The 21,476-nt window shown below is 42.4% G+C and overlaps 3 protein-coding genes across 13 annotated transcripts in view; 1 reads left to right on the plus strand and 2 right to left on the minus strand.

Moving 5' to 3' along the window:
- TECPR2 (tectonin beta-propeller repeat containing 2) overlaps positions 1-1,240 on the minus strand; it is a 42,432-nt gene extending 41,192 nt beyond the window's left edge. For 3 of the 4 annotated variants that reach the window (XM_085061326.1, XM_085061329.1, XM_085061328.1), the window contains exon 1: positions 1,121-1,240. The gene's annotated coding sequence lies outside the window, so the exon portion shown is untranslated. The remainder of the gene's footprint in view (positions 1-1,120) is intronic. The other variant, XM_085061327.1, reaches the window with a different exon arrangement.
- CINP (cyclin dependent kinase 2 interacting protein) lies at positions 1,177-19,580 on the plus strand. Of its 3 annotated transcripts, none has more exons than XR_014852451.1 (6): positions 1,177-1,288; positions 2,516-2,684; positions 3,908-4,034; positions 5,572-5,701; positions 7,159-7,436; positions 18,921-19,580. XR_014852451.1 is itself a non-coding variant. In XM_085061351.1 (5 exons), exons 1-5 carry the CDS (start codon positions 1,282-1,284, stop codon positions 7,359-7,361), a joined length of 636 nt encoding a protein of 211 aa, XP_084917477.1. In that variant the 5' UTR covers positions 1,177-1,281; the 3' UTR covers positions 7,362-7,486. The 3 variants fall into 3 exon arrangements, 1 of the variants encoding a protein (XP_084917477.1); XR_014852452.1 differs by lacking the exon at positions 18,921-19,580 and adding an exon at positions 7,775-8,126; XM_085061351.1 differs by lacking the exon at positions 18,921-19,580 and having other exon boundaries at positions 7,159-7,486.
- Positions 10,124-21,367, minus strand: ZNF839 (zinc finger protein 839). Of its 6 annotated transcripts, none has more exons than XM_085061332.1 (8): positions 20,235-21,367; positions 18,414-19,322; positions 16,520-16,771; positions 15,690-15,782; positions 15,195-15,347; positions 14,014-14,103; positions 13,161-13,299; positions 10,124-11,503 (listed from the first exon to the last, which is right to left on the minus strand). In XM_085061332.1, exons 1-8 carry the CDS (start codon positions 20,790-20,792, stop codon positions 10,512-10,514), a joined length of 3,186 nt encoding a protein of 1,061 aa, XP_084917458.1. In that variant the 5' UTR covers positions 20,793-21,367; the 3' UTR covers positions 10,124-10,511. The 6 variants fall into 6 exon arrangements, with proteins under 6 accessions (XP_084917458.1, XP_084917457.1, XP_084917456.1 ...); XM_085061331.1 differs by having other exon boundaries at positions 13,963-14,103; positions 18,414-19,319; positions 20,235-20,977; XM_085061330.1 differs by having other exon boundaries at positions 13,963-14,103; positions 20,235-20,977.
- Positions 21,368-21,476: the final 109 nt, after the last annotated feature.

Consider the following 21,476-nt stretch of genomic DNA (forward strand, 5'->3'; position numbering starts at 1 on the left):
TTCTAATACTGCTCACACATTTAGCCCCAGAGCAGGCAATCCAACTGTCACATCTCCAGAGCTTTTCACAGCCAAATGCTGCCAAAAGAGCAGAGAACACAAACGCATAGCCCACCAGAGGAGCTCTGCTTTCATGTGTCCTGCGCCCAGGCAAATGACCAGCTGGCACACAGGTCATGGTTACCTGATTAACACACACTTGGCTTTACACAACCCACGAAATGTTGCCTTTTTGGCTCACATGATGTTTGTTTTTTCTGTGACATAACAAAAAAAATAAACAACAAAACAACAAATCTAGATGGAAGAGACAGAAAGGGTAGAAAAAGGAGAACTCCCAGTCACTGTACGTCCTTATACGGATGGGAAAACCCAGCTGTATTCATGCTGATTGTCTTGTGACACCCTACGAAAGCTTCACAGAATCCTACGATGGTTTGGGCTGGACAGGACCCTAAAGATCATCTAGTTGCAACCCTCCTGCCATGGGCAGGGGCACTTCCACTAGACCAGGTTTCCCTGAGCCCCATCCAAGCTCGCTTTGAATACTTTCAGGGATGGAGTATCCGAAGCTTCTCTGGGCCACCTGTTTCAGCGCCTCACTACTCTCACAGTGAAGAATTTATTCCTAATACGTAACATAAACCTGCCCTCTTTCAGTTTGAAGCCATTCCCCCTAGTCTTAACCTCCCTTCCTTAAATGCATTTCTGACACATACTCTGGCAGATGTTTCAAACCCCTCCTTCCCAAGAGGTGCCTCTCGCCCCTGGGGCTGCAGCCCCCGCCAGCACACACAGCCAGCGGCTGCGGCCGGACAGCGCGGGGCCGGCTCGCCTTCCCGCCGGCTTTACCGCGGCTTATGCCGGATTTACCGCCCAGACCCACAGCCCCGGCCAGGGGAGGCGCCGCAGCCCCTGCAGCCGCTCCGCGGGCGGTGACAGCCGCTGAGCCCCGCCGGAGCTCCCCTCGAGCCCCGCACCGAGCGCTGCCCGCCGGCCGGGAGCGCCGCCCGCAACAGGCGCCTGAGGCAGGCCCCGCTTGCGGCGCCCGCGGAGCGGAGCGGGACCGGGCCGGCCCTGAGGGGTTCCCCCGGCTGCACGGGGACGCGGCTGCACTCACCGCTCCGGAGCGCGGGCGGCGGCTCGGGGACAGCGGCGGGAGCGGCGGCGCCGGGCCCCGAGGCGGCGGAGCGGCGGCTGCCCCGGTGCTGCGCCGCTGGGGGCCGGGCCGGGCTGGGCGGGGCCGGACGTGAGCGAACTTCCGCGGGCGGCGGGGCCGCCATGGCGGGTGAGTGAGGGGGGAGCCGAGCGAGCGAGCGGGGGGTGGCGGGGAGCGGACAGAGGTAGAGTCCCGGCGTTTTCTCAGCAAACTAACGAGGTTTAATGTCCCCGTGGTGCCCTGCCCGCCCGCCGGGCTGCCACTGTCACACCCCGGTGCGCACCGTGCCCAGCCCTCGCTCATAGCCCGGGCGGAGGGAGGCCCGGTGTCTCCCGTGTGTGTTACACAGCTCTGTGTGTAAATACCCAAAGGGTGGGTGTCAGGAGGATTAAGCCAGGCTCTTCTCGGTGGTGCCAAGCCACAGGACCAGAGGTGGCGGGCAGGAACTGATGCCCAGGAAGTTCCCCCTGGACCTGCGGAAGAGCATCTTTACCGTGCGGTGACTGAGCCCTGAAACAGGTTGGCCAGAGAGGGTGTGGAGTCTCCTTCCTGGAGATGTCCGAGAGCTGTCTGGACATGGCAATCCTGTGCCGTGTGCTCTGGGATGGCCCTGCTTGAGGTCACCCAGTGAGGTCTCTTCCAAGTGGACCCACCCTGTGATTCTGTTTTTGGTATGAACGCTTTTCAGGCATCTCTGTGGATAAAAGTTGAAGCCAGCAAACATCCAGGCAGGGCATTTGGCTTGGCTTTGAGCCCTGTTTTGGCTGCCGGGGCAGGGACTGAGCTGCAAAGGTGTGCTGCTTTGTGTGATGAGAGGATGTGCAGCGAGTTCTGCAGCTGTCTGGCCTCCAAGGAGACACCACGAAACGAGGGATTTGTGCTCAGCAGTGAAGCACCCACTGCCTTTTGCAGGACCCAGCCTTCTCTCAAACTCTAAACAGCTCACATGTTGCCGTGAATTAATTCTGACCTCCATGGCACTGCATGCATGCACAGTAATTGCTGCCATGATTTCTTTCTGCCACGATTTCTTTCTCTGAAGCACTGCATTAGCATCTGACTGTCATTTGATGTCAGCAGACTGCTAGATCTGCCAGCACTACAAAGCCACTGCTGTCTGTGCTGCAATGTCACATCTCAGAATGTGCTTGCATTTGTTTAATAACATGGTTTTCTTGCAAGTAGCAATAGATGAGGAATTAGATTTCATGACCAAAGACATCTAACATAAATTCCATTTTACTTTAATCAATATTCACCAGTAAAGCAAGGAAATCCTTCACACAAAGAGCTGCTGGACACTGATTTGTTTCTGTGTGCTTTAAATGGCTTCAATATATTTATTTTCTCATACAGCAAAAAGTCCACCTGATAGTACTCCAAGAAGGCCTGTTTTATCTGTCAGTGCAAGAAAAATTAAAGATAATGCAGCAGACTGGCATAATTTAATGATGAAATGGGAGAGACTGAATGATAATGGATTTACTGCGGCAAACAAAATAGTCAACATGAGGATCAGTGAACAGTAAGTATGCTAATACACATGAGTAAAGATAGCATAAAGATTGCTTTTATTGAGAGATTAATCTGCTTTCTTCACTATAAATTTCTCTTTGGAGATGAGGAAAGAACATGTCATAGTGGATAAGCTAGCTTTTAGATCAAACTCAGCAGCTGCATTTTTTGGTTACATAAACTATTTACATTCAAATAATGTCTCATATAGTAATGACATTGGCAAGAAATGAAAAGTGATTATTTTACATAGTCAAATGTAATGTATTTAAAATACTTATATAATGTACCAAGTTAACACCTAATTCTATAAATCTCAGCCCATGTGAGTTCCCTTATTCTCTTGCATATTTTACAGTGAGGCCAGTGCTATCAAGTTTCACTCAAGTCAAAAGTTCAGAAGATTTTAAGAAAAAATCGGTGATTTGTACAGACAAAAAGGTTTTACCAGTGATGATTTTAAAGAAAACCAACAAAGAACAAACAGAAATACCACACCACAACCACCATAAAAAAACCCCAAATCAAAACAAAGCAAAAAACCCAACAAAAAACTGAAAAAAAACCCCACTTTGGTAGAGCTTTTATTTTGATGCTGTAATGAAAAACCTTAATTAACAGGGTTTTGAGCAGCTTCTCCAGAGATCTGACAGCTGAAGAGGGTTTGTCTGACAGGGTTCTGACAGGTACAAGCTGAGGAATAGTTTGCTGTAATTGTGCCAGGTGTTTTTGCTCTCTAGCAGCTCTCTCTCCCAGCTCTAAGTTTACAGCTGGCCTGGGAAAGTCTGCCAGACAGGGCAGATGTCTGTACACTGGCTGCTCTGGGGTCACAGATAAATTTCTTGGCTTAAATTGTGCACAAAGGTGAGTTTGTGGTGAGACACCAGATTGTCATGTGGAGCACTTGAAGCCTGGGCATACCTTGTCCATTTTGAGAGAACAAACTCCAACACAGGGGCAAGGTAAAGAGGGGAGAAGTGTTGTCTTAACACCTGCAGATATTTTTTCAAGCACATGTTCTAAGGTAGCATAGTTCTGTTTTTTCTGAAGATTTTGGTACTAACCCCATTTGCTCACATGGCCAGATACGCTTTGTGCTGTTTTTATATAAGAATTCTCGTGAACAGCCTGTGAGAGAGAGATTTGTATGATCAGATCACAAGGATTTTAAATCTGCACAGCTCAAGTAAACCTGTATGCAGTTGTTTACACTGCCTTATGTTTCTATTTTAGATTTAAAGACAACAAACTGGAGATAGCATGTGATAACAATGCCACAGAACCTGAAAAGCCAACCCCAAAATACAATGAAGAGCTGGACAATTGCTGTGCAGAATTACTTGACACCTTAAAGCAAATGGTAATACTAATTTTTCAGTTTTAAGCAATAGGAATCAATTCCAAGTGTGCTCAAGTAATACAAGGAAATGTACCGAAGTATTTGTTGTAGACAGGAAATTGGGATTTTCATTCATAATTCTTTCATTTTGAACCTAAACGACTATAAATTCAGAGTGTACCATTTATTTGCTTGACTGGCAAATTTGAAAGTTGGCTTTACATCTGCATTCTGCTTTTAATTCTACTCCTGCCTTTATAAAGTGATCTGGAAACAAGTCATACAAAGAAGGCATTCCAAAGCTGCACCTGCTTTCTGTTTCCTCATCCTGGATATTCCCTCTGTTTAGAACAAAAGAAACAGCAAAGCATAAAGCAATGCTTCACCTGCCATCATATCCTTGCAGCTGTCTTTGATCAGACATAATGCAGTCATATTTCTAGCCTGCCTACCTGCTTTTGCTGTGCAGATCTCCTTCTCTAGAGAGTAGAGTAAGATAATTATTATGTAACCCAACATTTTTCTGGATACATTGCTAGGAATTAATGTCACCTCTCAGTTTGATGGGAAGCAAACAACTTTTTTTCCTGCCTGACACTGTAATTTAAAATTCTTATTAAAAATAACTTCTACAGCCTTTTGCCAAAGTGGAGGCCTGTTAAAAGGATATCTGGTTTTTTAAATAGACAGGGTACAGTCCTCCACTATTTAGAAAAAGTAGGAAACTGGCTGGATTTCCCTCAGATTTTGTTCTTTGGGAAAATGTGTGGTGTTTATCTTTTTTTTTTTTTCCCTTGAGGTAGTTTTGTATTCAGACTACAAATGCACTGATGCAATTTTTTACTCTTCCTGAGTAACAGGAGTCTAAGCACCCAGTGTTAGATTGGATACTAAACATAGCTACTATGACCTAATTTATTTCTCATTCCTTATGAGTTTATATGAGCTTTCAGGTTCATAGATGTATCTATGGTTTAGCTGCTTGACTAAAGATACTGCCTGCAAGCTCCATTTTAGTATAAATATTCATACCCAAATGCACAAAGTCAAGTGAACATGAAGGAAGTGGATGGAATGACCTGTTTTTTGAAGCAAACTGTTAGCCTAGATTTGTTGTCAGTAGTAGCTTGAGCTGCTTTTCTCACCTGCTGCTGGTCTTTTGAAATTAAATTTAAGTCATCTTGATATGGTAATGTAAGAAAACATGTTGATAGGGCTTGTGCTACACCTGTGTGATGTTTTCCCCAGTGCTACATTGCTATAGGAAAAACTAGGGAGCTGAAAAAATGAGAGGGCTTTATTATGTTTCTACATGTGGGAAACAAAAGAATGTGCAAAATTAGAGTCATATCTGCAGTGTTCAAAATTTCAGGGTTTCTCATATTAAATTTTTATACAGATTACAACTTTGATTCCTGTCTGGAGTTTAAAAAGTGTGAGTTAGAAATTATAATACTAGATAGCCTTAATAAGTAGTGTGTTTTTAAAAAATGCTTAAGATTATAGTAGCCTAATGTTCCTGAGATATTCATTAACATTCCATGTTCATCATTTTCAGACAAAAATACAACTGAAAATGGAAAAGCTTACTTCAACTACTAAAGCAATCTGTGACTTGGAAAAATTCCACCACGGAGCTGGGAATTGCACAGCACCCTTCTTTCATACATGGCCCACACCATACTTCTGTAAGTAAAATATTGATTATCTTAGCTAATTGCATTGTGTCATCAATGTCATCTAATTTATGACTGAAAAATAAGCCCTCTTATCTGGATGCCTTGCCTGAGAGTGAGAGAGTCTCCTTTACAATTGACTAATCAATAAACACGAATGCACCACTTGGTTTAGGGTTACAGCTGATGACTGCCAAGCATTGTCTGACATGCAACAATTACAGCATAGAACTAAATTTGTCAGCAGCTTGCAGTGTCCAAGCTGCAACAGCCACATCCTCTGCAGGCAGAGAAGTATTTGCAACTTGCTGGTGTTAAGCTGTAGGCTTAACTACTTGGCTTGTTACTTGACACTGAAATTAAATCCTTGAATGCAAAGAGCAAGCTATACCTCATTTAATTCTCAAGCAGCCAAAGAAAAATGCCTCTGATCTCAATGTCAGTCAAGACAAGTTAAGAAATGTTACTGTCTACTGTTAATATTAATTCTTTTAGCATTCACTTGATGGCAAAAGGTACTGCCTCCCAACAGTTTTAAAACTGTCTGAATTCAAGAGAAACCTGATTGCATGCAAACCAACTGCTTTCTTTGTGAAAATCATACCTCTGTGAAGCCCTGCTTCTTACTTCACTACCACAGTTTAGCAGGAATCTTATGTATTAGTTTCTGCCAGCTTAAAAGAATAAGAATGACAGAGACAACTGCTGTCAAAACACCCATTGTGACTGAATCATTTAGTGATGCTCTTTACTCCATGAAAGACTAAATCCTTCTGAAGGCAGTGAGACTTCAGGCTAAGTTAGAAACACAAGATCAGTCTCTCCTTAAAAACACTTTGTGTGATTATTTTTTAGGAAGTCAAACAATGAAAGATTACAGATGCATTTTAACCCCTCTACCAGTATTACTAACATAACTAGTAACAGTATTAGTTTTTTACCGTAAGCGCTTCAGTTTTGGTCTGTTGGGATTTTTTTCCTGTTGTTTTTCACTATGGGTATTACTCATTGGTGATCATGCATTGCTGAAGTGGATCACAGCAGGTGAGGGCATCCTTTAGATTAGCTAAAATCAAGAGGGACTCTGAAATGTGAAGCTTCTATTGCAGGATAGCATTACCAAATTTTAAAATCAAATTTCAGTTATTTGAGGAATAGCTGTATTTGATAATTTTACAGTGGGTCCTGAGAACCAATATCACTGCTTATTCTATACTTAAATGGGGACTCATGTCAAAATCAGAAGTGTGTAAAATATATCCCAAGGCTGAGGAAATTGTTTAGCATTTTATATTCTAATGTGAAAACACGATTAATGCTGTAAAAAAAAAGATGGCTAAATTTGAGGAATAGCTTATGTAAGGTAGGATCATTTTTTTAAATGATCCACATATTACAATTATAATTTAGCTTTTAGAGAATTGCTGAAATGTTCTGGTCAATGTGTGTGGTTTTTCAATCCATTTCAGATGAGGTTGCTCTGAAGCTCTCTGAAATGTACAAGAAGGAACTACAACTCAAGCAAACAATTGTACAAGACATTGCTCATTCTGCTGACCAGGATCTGATGATGGTGTATTTATCATCATGGTTGTACCAGCCTTACATTGAGAACAGCAGCACACTGCTCCTCGAAGCCATGCTGCTTGAAACAGGACACAGACAGTGCTAGAATTCCAAACGTTACGTGGCTGGCTTCTAGTGATGCTTACATGAAACTTAATTGGCAAATTCCAAGGCTTACCAAGTAAGTTGATTTTTTGTAAAACTTATTAAAAATATTTTTTTCTATTTGTATTCCTTACTTGATACTCCTTTTTCTACGTGGGACCATCTAGTTTTGGTTTTTATCTATTTTAAGAGCAACAGAGAAGCTACAGAAAGGAGGCTAAGTCCTCTATAATCAGAAAGAGGTAATCACTACTTGGTGGTCTGGAGGGATTCAGTGCATGTAGAAGCTACAGCAAAAGATGTTACTTCCTCCCAAGTCTGGACAGCCTAAAATACCAACGTGGTCCCTTTTGCCATAGAAATTCAGCACTTCTTGATCTTTCGTGCAGTTTTTTTTTTTGCATGAATTAACAGGGCAAATGTTTTTGTACATGCTTTATAAGTGGAGGAAAGGAAAGCACAAAAGGAAGAATCCAAAAGGATACACATGGTTTGGTATGTGGTTTTGAAGTGCTGTTGCACTGCAAAGACAATAGTGTAAATTCTGGTTTGGTTTTGGTTCTGGTGGTGTTGGGTACATCACCATCGAAGAGTGATCCAAGCCTGAACCACCACCCAGAGAAGGTTTAGTACAACTCAGCATTCCACAGTCATTATATAAGAAGGTCTTTTCTCTTTTGATTAATTTTACCTCTTTTTTTTTTTTTTTTTTAAGAGATGTTCCATGGAAGCATCTGTTGAATAAAACAAAACCTGCTTTCATCAAGGCTCTCTCCCATACTGTTTGCTCCATGTCATAGGGCTCAGTGAGATTTTCCTTGGATTACTGGTACTGATGTCAAGTGGTTTTAGTTTGAAGGTGTAGCTGTCTGCACTGATAGGAAAAGAAGGGCCACTTACCTAATTAGCTCCAAGCTGAAACCTCATAAACTTGAGAAGGGAAATGTATGAAGTTTCCTGCAGTAACAAGACAAACAGACATGAACTGGAAAAGTTTTCTTGAAATGCTGCTCTGTTGAACAATGAGGTTGTTTCTGGCAGCTAGTAAGAGTTCTATTCTTAGTCCACAATTTCAGCATCTAAAAAGAACTTCTGGTGTAGCTCAAGGAGAATACAGTTAGGAACAGCTTTGCCGGGTTTTTTATTTTTTCACTGGAAGTGTTCCACCTAGTTTAACAGCCACCTTACTTCATATTAGTAGGGCCAGACTTGTGTCACTATGGAAACATCTCTGCATTTCAAAAATATTTTCCAAGGAGAAAGAAGTGGTTCATATATAGAATTGTTCTTCTAAGATGAGAGTAGGTGTATTGTATTTCCCAGCATGTGCAAATTGTTAGGGAAGGCAAAATTGAAGCAAATTTTCATTTTCTGCACAGGTGGAAATTGTGGTTTGTTCTCATTTCTTAAGAGGAAAGAAGCTCATTGGGAGGGAGTTTTCATATTCACAGACCCTCCTGCTTATTGACTTCTGTTGGACAGAGGAAGATTACTGCAAAATCATTGCAGTCATGTTTTGTCATGCTTTGTTATATTTGTAGCCCTCAGGTATAATTATTAGACAGTTGGTACAAAAGAGTATCATAAAGAGTTGCTCACTGCAATCAAAGACTTTGAAAGACCAGCAGAACTCTGCTTTGTGTGCTACCTTCACTTAGAAGGTAGGTCTGTATCCTCCAGCAATTACCACGTCCTAGAAAAAGAGGGAAAAAACCCAAAACAAATAGTAACTCATTAATAACTCATTAATGTACAGTATCTTTCCCAATGACATAAAAAGCAACATTTTGGCTAGTCAAATTCATCTTCTACTTAGGCAACCAAGGAAAAAAACTCCAAACAAAAAACTCCAACCCAAGTATGTTCAAAGGGACATAGTAGAGCAGTTCATTTAAGCTGCAAATTGTCTTCCCTTTTGTTTAGATTCAATTTTAGTGTTTTCCTTCAGTAAGAATACCATGAAAAACAAAATCAGTGTTCACACTTGATTTAAGAACCGTTCTCCTATCCTTGGCAGATTATCCCAGTAGTTCCATCTATTCAGCAATGAGCTGACACACACATTTTAATGATATGTTACCACTTTTCATTAATGTCTATTCATTTAATGCTGTTCTTTTTCACTTGTTGAAAAACTTCTTGGAAGGAAAGACAGTGCCTTAGACAAGATGCTGCTAGGAGGTCTCCACAAAAATATAATATGGTCCAAGGATCATATTGAAAGTATGACAAAAATACAAGTAATTTGCCAAGTCTTCTCCCTGCCTAGAGCAATAGTCCCTTTGTATTATGATTAAACAGTACAAGGTGGTGTGGAGGTACTAGGAAGGTCAAAGTGTAGAATTGATAAAGGTATAATACCAGTATACCAAAAATAGGTCATGACAGACTAAGGCAGAAAAAGAACTTGGTATCTCATTAAGGAAAATTAGATCACTACTTACGCACCTTCCCCTTTGTCTATGTAACAGCAATTTTTAAAGGTGTGGCTGAACACTAGCCAAGCAACTTAAATACATTTCCAACCATTCAGTACAAATCATATCTTGTTTAAGGCTATTTTTGTCTGTAACTCCGTGAATGCTTATTTCAGTAAGGATCAGCTAGGCTGTCACATTATTCCCAGAATGTACAAGTTTGGATTGTACTTAAAACTGCCCATGTTTTTAGGCAGATCTATGTGCATCAAGTCTAGATGCTAATGAATATTCAAGATAGCTTTTAAAACAGCAGTATTTTGTAGTCTCAGTAGCACAGAAAATGCACATTTTTAATATAGCTTTTATTTAACCCATATACAGCTTGCCAGTACACAGCACATCACTGCTGAACAGCAGTACAACATACTGTAATTTTAGATGGCTAGAGAGAAAAGGAATTATATAACAAAAGGGAACAGTGCAAGTTTTAGGGTTGACAAGATTTCCACTTTCCATCCATTCCCAACATATAAAGCAAATAGAACAATGTTAATTCTAGAATTTTTGGTTGCAATGCTGCTAGATTTATATAAACATAAGTTATAAAAAGTACAGGGAATAGAAACAGTTTACAAATAAAGTTAAATTTCAATTATCTCAGTATTCACATTAGAAAAATATACATTTTATGATCAGTCTTTTCCAGAAGAAAGCTTATATGGTTTTCTAATTTATGGCTCCAATTCACTTTGCGAGAGCAAAATATCTTCACTTTGGCCACCTGCTTCCATTGCCAGTAGTGCTTCCACTGTTTCCAAAGGGATCCCTTCGGGTGTGCGAATGTGCATTGTAGTACCATCGGAATCAGTCACAATAACGATGCCTTCCGCCTGAGACAAAACAGCAGTGTCTGGGTGAGACAAGATAAGCCCATCTGAAGTCTGAATAAAAATCTGTTCGTGTCCCTGAGACAAAAAATCATGGCTCTCATCAGAAATCTCAAAAGCTACAGTTTCGTCCACAGTAACTGTATTTGCCAGCTCGTGTGCTTCCTCCGTCCCACAAGAATATTCACTCTCATTTTTATAAGTATTTTCCTGGTTCTCATGATTGGACAGGGAGGCTCCCTGGACAGCATTCTGGTGCGATTCAGCCTGAGCACTGTGGGGGTAGTTCATTGGCACAATGTTTGTTGAAAAAACTTTCTCAAGTTCCTGTATCTCGTCAGTCATATCAGCATTATGAAGTTGCCCAGAATGCTCTTTAATTGCAAAATTAGGGTTTTCCTCTTGCAGTTCCTGATATTTTGGATTGTGACCATTTTCTTGACTGGTTGGTTGGCCAGTGCTCTGACTGGCCACTGCCTGCCCTGAAACAGAGCTGTGGAGTTCAGGAGCTGCCAGTGCCCCTGCTGCAGTCCCACTCACGAAGTGTGCCTGAACCAGCCCAGCTGAGCCACCTCCTTCGACAGGCAGCACGACTTCAGTGTGCAGCAGAGATGCATCACCTGCCAGATCTGGTCCCTGGATGCTCACAGGCTGGGGATACTCTATCCTCATTTCCACACTTTGGGTCAAGGTACCTGAATTTTCACCATCAATTCTAACTCCTGAATCAGCAAGTGAATTATGTTCCTCTGCCATCTGTAATGTACTTCCAGTTGTGCAGCAAGTGATATGCCTATCTTCTGAAAGCAGGATTTCTCCATTTAAAGGATTAAAACCTGAAAAGGGGAAAGAAATATTATTTTGTTGGGCAATCTAATATTGCATGTGCAAAAAATTATTTTTCAGTAAAAATTTTGGAGGAAAATCTAGACTACTTCCCTGCTTTCTTTCCCCCAAATTAGCAAACCTGAAACACCTTACAGGAGTTTCACAGAACTTCCCAATGAGAAAGTCAGTATAAAAATATTTAGGGAATTTTTGAATAGTGGTATTTGTTGAAGTATTTCTATATTAAGAGACCTTACATTGAGGCAGCATTTTTCTGTTAATTCTGAAAACAGCCTGGGCTGAAAGTCAAATTCAATTTTCTTCCATCTGTCATGCAGCCAGTAACATTAAAAGATAAAGACTTTACTAGGCACAAACTTGTCAGCTGTTTATCCTCATCACCATTAGTAAGTTGATGGAAGCATTTAAACTTCTGTTTAAATTTTTGTTGTTAACCAAGCTCATACTGGACTCAGACATGTCATCAGGTTACTACATATTAATTAATTCTGCTTAGAGCCCTAGGAGTACTTTCATCCTGTGACAGAAAAGGTAAAAAACACAAGAAATGCAGTGTTCTACCAGTTACTTGACCTGGACCAAGAGCCAGGTCCCAAACCCTGAAGGTAGTTGAACAGTAACTACTAAGCTGCAGTAATACGAGCTGTCAGTCTTCATTATTAAAGCTCAAAAGGAACAAATAGGTTGGTTTGGCTTTGGGGTTTGGTTTGGTTTTTTTTGTTCTGAAAGATACCAGTGCACAACAAAGGAGACCTAAAACTGCACAAAGGACTATTTTTAACTTTTTGCACTGTAGACTAGCAAAAGCCCTACTAGAAGGTGCAAGAAAAACATAATTTAAAAAACTCATGGCCCAGAAGAAAATCATAGTGTAGCAAGAAGTAAGTGTGATCATGCAGAGAGCCTTTCTTTCTTTTCAGAAAAAGGAAAACAAAGGGAGGGAAACAAAAATAACTATTGACTGAAAGACATGCAAAGGGCAAAAGCAAAGCCACAGCAACTCCTAAACAAGGTATTTACAAAGAAGATAGAACTGGAAGACATATCTTATTAGAGATTTACTTTCCTTTCACTGTTAGCCTGCTAATCTGAAAGGCAGCAGAATGAAAGATGAAGAAGGAATAAAAAGAAACGCAGCCACCTGAAGACTGTGGTGCAAAATGGTGCCTCAATTCCAATGCAAGATGTATTGCAGTGATGGATACAGGACAGCCTACACCAGCTCTCCCTTTCCTCCCCCAAGCTCCACAAAGCTCTGGTAATTCTGCTATTGTAGCTGGCTGGGGCTAAGAGGAAGGACATGCACTATGCTTCCTCTTCCTCTGCTCTCCCACAGCTGACACACTAGTCATGCACTCTGTGGGATAGGACAGACACGAAGCACACAGCAGAGGACAACACTATGCTCTTAAGTAGTATCAATAACTGGATTATCATGCATCCAGAATTGAGCTACTCCTGTCTTCATCATCTGTAACTTTTCCCTCCTCATAAGGCCTTTCCAATTAAACAGCTGCTTTTGGAGGACCTGGGAAGCAAGTTAAGAAATGAAACTTTAAGACAAAAACCACAGTAGCTTGAAGCACAAAGATTTGTTCAGCTCCTCCATGAACAGAACAGAACTAGAAAATCTGAAGAGGTTACCATCTTTTTCAAACAGTGTACACAAATTCCCACTCTTTTCTTTCACTTCATCTTGACTGGCATAACCATTGTTCACATTCTCTGTTACATCTTCTAACTTGGTCCTTTTGGCTGGTGGCAATGGTTCTTCCCCTGAGCTCTGTCAATACAAGAGATGATTAACTGCTGCCCCATAACAGCTGACAATACTGGAAAAGGTAACTGGGGGAACATCAGAGCAGTGCACTGATGATCCTCGAAAACAGGATTTACTCTAAAGCTCTTCCTAAAAGGCAAGGATGTAAACACAGCCCTCACACTTTGCCAAAACTCCAAGGAGAGGAAACATGGCTCTCTGCTACAGCTGTAAACAGACTGAAGCCTGTCAACTGACTTGTCAAAAAAAGAAACTGTTTTCATGCCCCTCTATCCATCACCAATTAGCACAGCAATCACTTCAATGTCTGAGCCTGCTGTGGCTTAGGCCACTTCCTCTAACATAGGTTGGAATCTGCGGGGCCCCCAGTTACTAGCACCTCAACAGTGTTCTTTTGTCCCTGTATAATGACATTACGTGTAAATCTTTAATATTCTGTCCTGCATGCTACCAAATGTCTTCCCAAAGCATATACTTAGTGTGCTATTTCATATGCCCTGCTATGGTACTACAGAAGAGTACTTTCAGTATTTCTAACACCACAGAAGCCTTGCTTTAACACAACTCAGATAATACTAGCGTGATTTTTTAAGGAATAATGATGTATTTAAAAAAGTTTAAATTTGCCTTAGTTTAATTTTCAATTTTCACAAAGGTATTCCATACCTCAGCTAACCGTTTTTGTCCCATTATGTCCACAGGCACTTGCTCACTAACCATTTTAAATACACATTGTGAACAAGAGCCTGCACCTTGCATCTTCTTTTCTCCACTGAGTATTTCTGCAATTCCTAGCGACTCAGCAACCTTCAAAAACAGATATAGGGAAAAAAGTCAAAGTTAGCCTCTCAGATCTGAATACAAGAATGCTGAAATACAGATTAGTCTTCTTAAAACTGAACTAGAACTACACCGTGTAAAGCCTGACAATCATCTCAGCTCAATGCAAGTATATAGACTCTCATGTTTTGTGCTAACCTTCACACCGACACATGACCTTCATCTGAAGGTGACAACAGGCAAACTCGAAAGAATTATGGTTATATATAGAATCCAGAGTCAGTTACCCAGAGCAGAGTTTAATAAAGATTATTGAGGCTCTCCATCATACAAAAAATACTAAATTCTTCCTGTTTAGAGTATATCTGCGTAGTTAAGGATTTTCCCCTTCACACATTCCTTTTTTGTGCTTTAGCCTTACGGAGGCATGCTACTATCCAGCTTCTCAAGACGAGGTTGTGGGTTTTGGTTTGGTCTTGTTTTGTTTTTTAAAGAGCATCATTCTATATTAAGAATCCACATTAACACAGAAGAGAAGCAAGCAAGAGGTTCCATCTGTCTTTCCAGATACAGTTCCATAAACAATGAATCTGGAGTCACTCAAATAGTTAGCAGCTTTACTAATGTAGCCACTACCTTTCACATTTGTTAGTATGACCATGAACTGCATAGATGCATTCAGTTTGCCCTCATTTTGCAGCAAACTTACTCCTGTAAATCAAGATCACTCATTTCAAATACAGACCCCCTCCTTCCTGATCAAACCTCAGGATGTACTTTTATTAGCAGTTAATGCTAAATACACCTTGCAGTGACATGCAGCTTCATACTACTCTAGATATGCAAGGCAGGTATTCAGCACTGCTAGAATTGGTTTTTATCTTTCTAGTTGTATCCGCTGACATAAACTAGAATTGTAGTTTTATCATGGATTTTTCTTCTTGGTAAGTTGTTGGACTTTTTACAATAATGTCTATTTTTGCTAATCAAAAATCATGTTGTCTTCAAATAAATTTACCTGCACAGGAAAGCTTATCAGAGAAAATTAAAAGTGCAAGGCATCTAAAATAAAGCAAGCAAACAAACAAAACATAGTTCCAAACAGAGTGCTTTATTACCTTAGCATCTTTTATTTCAACAGGCTGCTGGCAATTCACAGAATCAGAACTACTGAGGTGATCATAAGCCATTTTCTTTACCATGCTATGCAAGTCTTCAAATTCCCTATACACATCTGGAAAGTAAGCTTTGGCTGGATATCCTTTTTCAACCTAGGAATAAGAGGGGGAAAAAAGGGGCTTGTTTCTCCCTCCCTATACTTTAAAAAAAGATGAAATTAAAATCTATCAATTTTGTTTTGTTCAACATTTTAAAACAGAAACATGCAAATCAAAAGACTGGAATATTCAAAATGCCACTGAACCAGGCAGCAAAAAGCAAGGCTTTGAGTTGAGACCTACCAGAGTTTTGCCTGTGTAAGACTGACGTGTGCAACATCTACATGCTGCATGATACTAATTTAGGAAATTCAATTATGTCTCTAAAGGAATCTTTTTATGTATACTAATGGAAGTATCCCTAAAATAATTTAGTATTTTTACATAAAAACTCACCTTCATCAACAGAAATTCATACACCGTAACAAGCTTTGTAAGACGTGGGAGAGCCAGCTCCATTAAGTCTTCATTATCACATTGTTGTATTAGCTGTCAAAAGCCAAAATGAGATTATTAGGAAAAAGCAGCCCACATGTTATGCACCCCATTTTCAGAACATAAAATATCACTACTTTTTTTTTTTAAAGATTTGCTGTATGTTTAAGCAGCTTTGAGAATAGATGCAAACTAACTCCAAAATGGGGTAAGTTAGAAAACCTCAGAACAGTTACTACTCATGTACAGACAAAGCTCAGTCCCAAAAGTGTTGCCAATTCATAGAACAGCAACTTCAGGAGCTTTAGTAGCCATAAAGGATCTACAACACACAGAAAACAAAGAATAAGTTGTGTTAGTTGGATTTTAATCCCCATTCTATCCTCCCCCAAGACCTTCTTAGTGGGTTTGGTTTTGGTTTTTGGGTTTTTTAAAATTATTATTTCTTATACTGTGTTGGATGAGATACGTAGCAGTAGCTAGTAACTTTCTTTCTCCAAAAAAAGGATAGCAAGAATATATCTACTTGTCAAAAATCCTTTTTCAGACTGAAAAAACATTTTCCCTTTCTCCAGAGTTCTTTTTGAAGTAGTTTTTTTCTTAAAAGACAACTTAATGTGTTCTTCTTAGAACCATTGTAGGCTTTCATCTTGTCCACACATAAGGATGTGAAAAAAAAAAATTTTTGAAAATGATCCATTGAAAATATGTAATTAAAAAAAAAAGGGGGGTGGGGGAAAAAGGGCAGGGGGAAAAAATACTTGTGAAGTAATTGCAGAAGAGAACCATACCTCTTTTAACCTAGCTTTTCTTCTGAATACATTGTGTTCTGCTGACACACTACTAAGTGACTTTGAGGGGGACTGACCAGGTCTGCTAAGCCTTCCAGAACACCTGGATCTTCCACCCATCCTGGGTCGACCACGTCTCTTGGGTCGTCTGGGTCTTCCAGGTCCTTTTGGTGTTACGGGTCCCCGGTGTCCTGAATTGGTTTCATTTGGTTTTTCAGCCAACAAGGGTCTACTTTCCACAGACTTTGAAGCCTTAATGAAAAGAAAAAGTATTTATTGACCATTTTAAACAGTTTTGAGGAAGAAAATTTTATAATTAAGTTTGTCATCTATGCAGACAATAAATAGCATATTAAAAAAATGCAAAGCTGGATACAAGCATAACTTGCAAAGGAAGTTGCGGAATAAATCCAGCACATCAGTAAGACTCCTACTACTTTGCCTTTATTTGCAAAGTTATGAAGAGGTTGTTGAAATAAAAATTACCAATAAAACATACTCAAAAAATAATTTGGGTTTCATTGTAACCATGTCAAAGCATAAAGACTTTATATGAAAAACAAAAACTGACACTGTGAAGAGTGACAAGCCCAGTAATTAAATATCAAAATGTACTGCCCAGTTTCCACATTTCAAAATCCTGTCTTCCCTTGGAACATATCTAGGAAGCAGCTTCTGTTATAAGATCACACAGAAATTCAAAGTACCTTTTCTATTTCTAAATTATCATTATGATTTCAGTGCAAAACTTTTTAACTGTTCAAAGCAGTGATTTCCTACTTAAATGCCTTCCCTTCCAAGCTAGAATTTCTAAGAATGTTCCAGCATCTTTTAAGAAACGAGTTTATAATAGTATTGAGGTACATCAGGCTTCTTTGCATAATCTCTACATTTGCATCCCAGCGTTCAGTAACTCCCTACTATTCTACTGATTAGGAAAGCTCTAAAAATGGCAAATTTATGTCAGTTCTATCCAGGGATTAAATTACTAAATTAGTTCTAAATTTGACATGAGACTAAGGGTTGAGCATGGGTATCTTGATTGGCTTCCTGTCTGTATCAAACAAGTGTACAGTAATTCAGAGACCAGACTTCAGTATTCTGCAATTCCCTTTCTCCAGAGATGATAAGTGAGTGTAGAGGATGAGGGAAGGTTTGTTTGCTGCACTGGCACCTTAAGCTGTAAATTTTCACTTTCCTGAGAACGGCTTCACAATCACAAACACAAGTAATAAATGTGACACCCCTACATCTAAACAAGTACTTTTTCCTAGCCAGCAGCTGCATGAGCTCTTACTGCATAACATTAAGAGTCATTTTAATATTAAAAGAGAAACTTTACTTTGAAGTGACCGGCTTAAAACATCACAGGAAAAAATATGCAGCTGAGGCAGCTTCCAACCCAGAGACTCAAAATTTCACCAGTGCTTGGTGTGCAGGGTTTCAAAGCCCCACTTTGAAAATCTGCTCTAGGAAAAGCTGCAGGTTCACTGTTGTGTTCCAAATAAGAGGTTTTTCTGTGATGACATTATTTCAGCAACAGAAAATCAGAGAGCAGATGATGTGTTGCTGTCATGCTAAAGGCTGTAACTGAACAACAGTGTTCTTATCCAAATGCAGAGAAGAATGTCATTTATGCAGACAAGGTGAAAACTGTATGTCAGAAACCCAGTAACAAACGAACACTCAGTGAACATTTAGTTGTATGTGTCTGTGCAAAAGTACTGTTCCTGCAGCACTGCAAGAGAATTTGATTTTTAAAGCACTTCAATGGGAAACTTTTTTAATGTAGTCTATCAGTGGATATTTCTGAGCAGTACAAGACTGTGCAGGTACAGAACTGCCATTCCACTTTCCACAGAAAAACAGACAGTTTTTCTAAGTAACACTTTACCTGTTCTCCAGCCTTTGAATCAACAGTTTCTTCCAGACTGATAGCTAGTTCTTTTTCATGACTTAAAGTGACAGCAGCTGAATCCAAATGTGCTGGACTCATCATTTCCTCTTCCACAAATATACTTCCATTAGGCTTATTTAGAGGTATTTTCTGAGGTAAAGACTCCAGCTGTCCATGACCTGGGTTAAGTTTATAATGTCTTGCTAATCCTCCTTTTCCTATATAAGATTTTTCACAAGTCTGACATTTAAACATTTTGGGTTTCAGATTGTAATTTGAAGAACTGAATAATGCATCCTTTCCCTTCACCTTTCCTTCTTCCTCATCTTCTATACTCAACTCAGAGTAGTCATCAGAATCAGACTGATGACCATCAGCCAAATCCTCCATTTTAATGAATTTGTAATCTTTAGCTTTGTATTTGGGGGGGCGTGAAATCCGTCCAGAACGAGTTTTCACCTTCAGGGATTTCTTTAACTTGTCATCCTTTTGCTTTTTTTCAAGGCATGGTGTACTTGCTGAACTGGCTGCAGCCACGGTAGGATTTGGAGACCTTGAAGCCAAGGCTGTGGCACGAGTAGCCTTCTGTCCATTCACCATCTTAGAAGTGGGAATCTTGTTCACAGACACTGTTCCATGAGATGGTAAAGGCCTCTGCATGAGCAACTGAACCGGAGACTCAGAAGAACTATGCAGGAATAGCTGCTGCTGCTGCTCAGTTCCTGAAACAGGCTGTATCCTAATTATCTGGGGATTAATAATGCCAAGTCCTGGTATGCTAGAATTCCTACCAACTGGCTGACTCAGCGTTATAGTTTTGGACTGGATTGGTGCCAATGATGTCATTGGCCTTTCAGTTTCCTTCATCTGTCCTGGCTGAACTTGGACACAAATGGCTTCCAGCTGCTTTTGTGGAAAAAAGGAAGAGTTGCAATTACACAAATACAGTATTAATAAATAAATACAATACTTATCAAGATAATGCACACATGCCCTCAAAGCAAAGCGTGAAGAAACTGCTGCACACCATTAGTTTTCCATTTTAATGCATCAAAGCAGAGATTTAACATCAAAGCATAGATTCCCTTCCTTCAAGCTACGGGTTTTCCTGCACATTTACTGCTGTGACTGCTGTTCAACTAAAGCATGTAAAGTTTGCTCTGAGGCCATGTCACAGCTTTGTTTCCTGCTAGCAAGCCTGTCTGGAATAGCAGATTCAATGGCATCACCAAGGCACATTCATAACCTTCAGCAGACCCCAAACACGGGAGAACTACAGTCTGCTACACAGGCCAAATACCCAGTCCAGGACATATTATAATATGTGCTCAGCTCACAAAAACTTTGTGCTGATGATTCAGACAATCAGATGTTACTGTTCATCTCTCTCACAGTCTCTCTGCCTCATCCGAATTTCTGCCTCAATCCGAATCAATCACTTGACAATCCCTGCACCCCAAACGTGAGTTAAGAGCCCAGGTACTGTCCACCTGCAAGAGCGGCAGGCACTATCTACCTGCGTATCACCACCTAACCACTATGAAACAGCTCTTCTAAGCTGTTCTTGGCTGCACGTGTTGTCAGACCAAAGTACTGACCACAGCAGCTATTAGCTCCATTCAAACCCGGATTTTCCTAAACCACATTGAAAGCTGTGCCTTTGAGCTATGGGGCTGGAGCCTACACCCGAGGGCAGGTGTGACTGAGGAGGACAGAAAAAAAAATTTTTTTTTAAAAGGATTAAACCCGCCGCAGCCGTGGCTTTCATTCCCAAGGCAGCCGCAGCCTCCCTCGCTGTCCCCCCGGCCCCCGGGTTACCTTCTGCGGGAGGAGCCGGGTGGCCGCCGCGGCCCTGCCCTGCTGCAGGGCGACCTGCTGGGCCACGCTCTGCAGCTGCCGGGCGGCGTTCTGCATGATGCCGCCCGCGGGGCAGGGCTGCGGCGGGGGGGCGGCGGCCGGCGCCGGCTTCAGCTGCTCCTGGGCCTTGCTCACTTGCTCGATGACCTGCCGGAGCTCCGCGGGAGCCAGCGGCACCGCGGCGGGACGGGGCGGCGGGGGCGGCCCCGGGCTCTCCAGCAGCCGCTCCAGCAGCCGCCGCTGCTCGCCGCCGCTCGGTCCCGCGCCCTCCGCCACGCTCCCGTCCGCCCGCAGGTACAGCACGGTGCCGCTCGCCGCCGCCCCCGCGCCGGCTTCCAGGGCGGCTAAGCTCTGCACCAGCTCCTCCGTCACCGCCAGCAGCTCCGCGCCGCTGCCGCCGCCCTCCTCCCGCCCCGCCGCCGCCGCGCCGGGGGGAGCCCCGCGGGGCCCCGGGGGCTCGTCCTCAGCGGGCACAGGGGGCGGCGGCGCCCCGGAGACCCCCGCCCCGGGAGCCGCCATCTTGGCAGGCGCGGGCGGGCGGGCGCCGCATCGGCGGCTGCCCCGGGCGGTGTCGGCGATGCACGGGGCACGGGCAGCGGGGCCAATGGCACCCCCGGCAGCGCCCGCCGCGCCCCCCCGGGGCGGGGCCGCCCGGCGCCGACGGCGGCTCGCGCGGGCAAAACCCGGCGGCGGTGCGCCCGGAGCGCCTGGCCCCGGGTGCGGCTGGAGGTGGCACCCGCGGGCGGAGTTACCGCGAGTTGGGTTTCGCCGTTCTTAGGGCAAAAGCTGTACCGAGTCTTAGTACAAGAGGGCCGTGGAGCTCCTGGCTCCGGTGGAGGGCAGCGGAGGATAGTTGTAGGAGTAGAGCATCTCTTTTGCGAGGGAAGGATGAGGGAGTTGGGCCTTTCCAGCCTCCAGAAGAGACAACTGAGAGGGGATTTCATCTCTCTATATGAATACCTAAAAGGGGGTTGCTCCAGGAGAATGGAGCCAGGCTCTCCTCAGAGGTGCCAGCCTCCAGGACACGAGACAACAGGTAGAAATTGATGCACAGAAAGTTCCACCTGAACGCGAGGAAGAACTTTGCAGGTGCTCGCGGACTGGAACAGGTTGCCCAGAGAGATTGTGTAGTACGCGTCATTGGAAAAATCCCAGAACCGTCTAGACGTGTGCCCTAGGACAAATCTGCTCGAGCAGGGAGGC

The sequence above is a fragment of the Lichenostomus cassidix genome, chromosome 5 (assembly GCF_008360975.1).
Source record: "Lichenostomus cassidix isolate B80296 chromosome 5, HeHo_3.0, whole genome shotgun sequence".
NCBI classification, from domain to species: Eukaryota; Metazoa; Chordata; class Aves; order Passeriformes; family Meliphagidae; genus Lichenostomus; species Lichenostomus cassidix.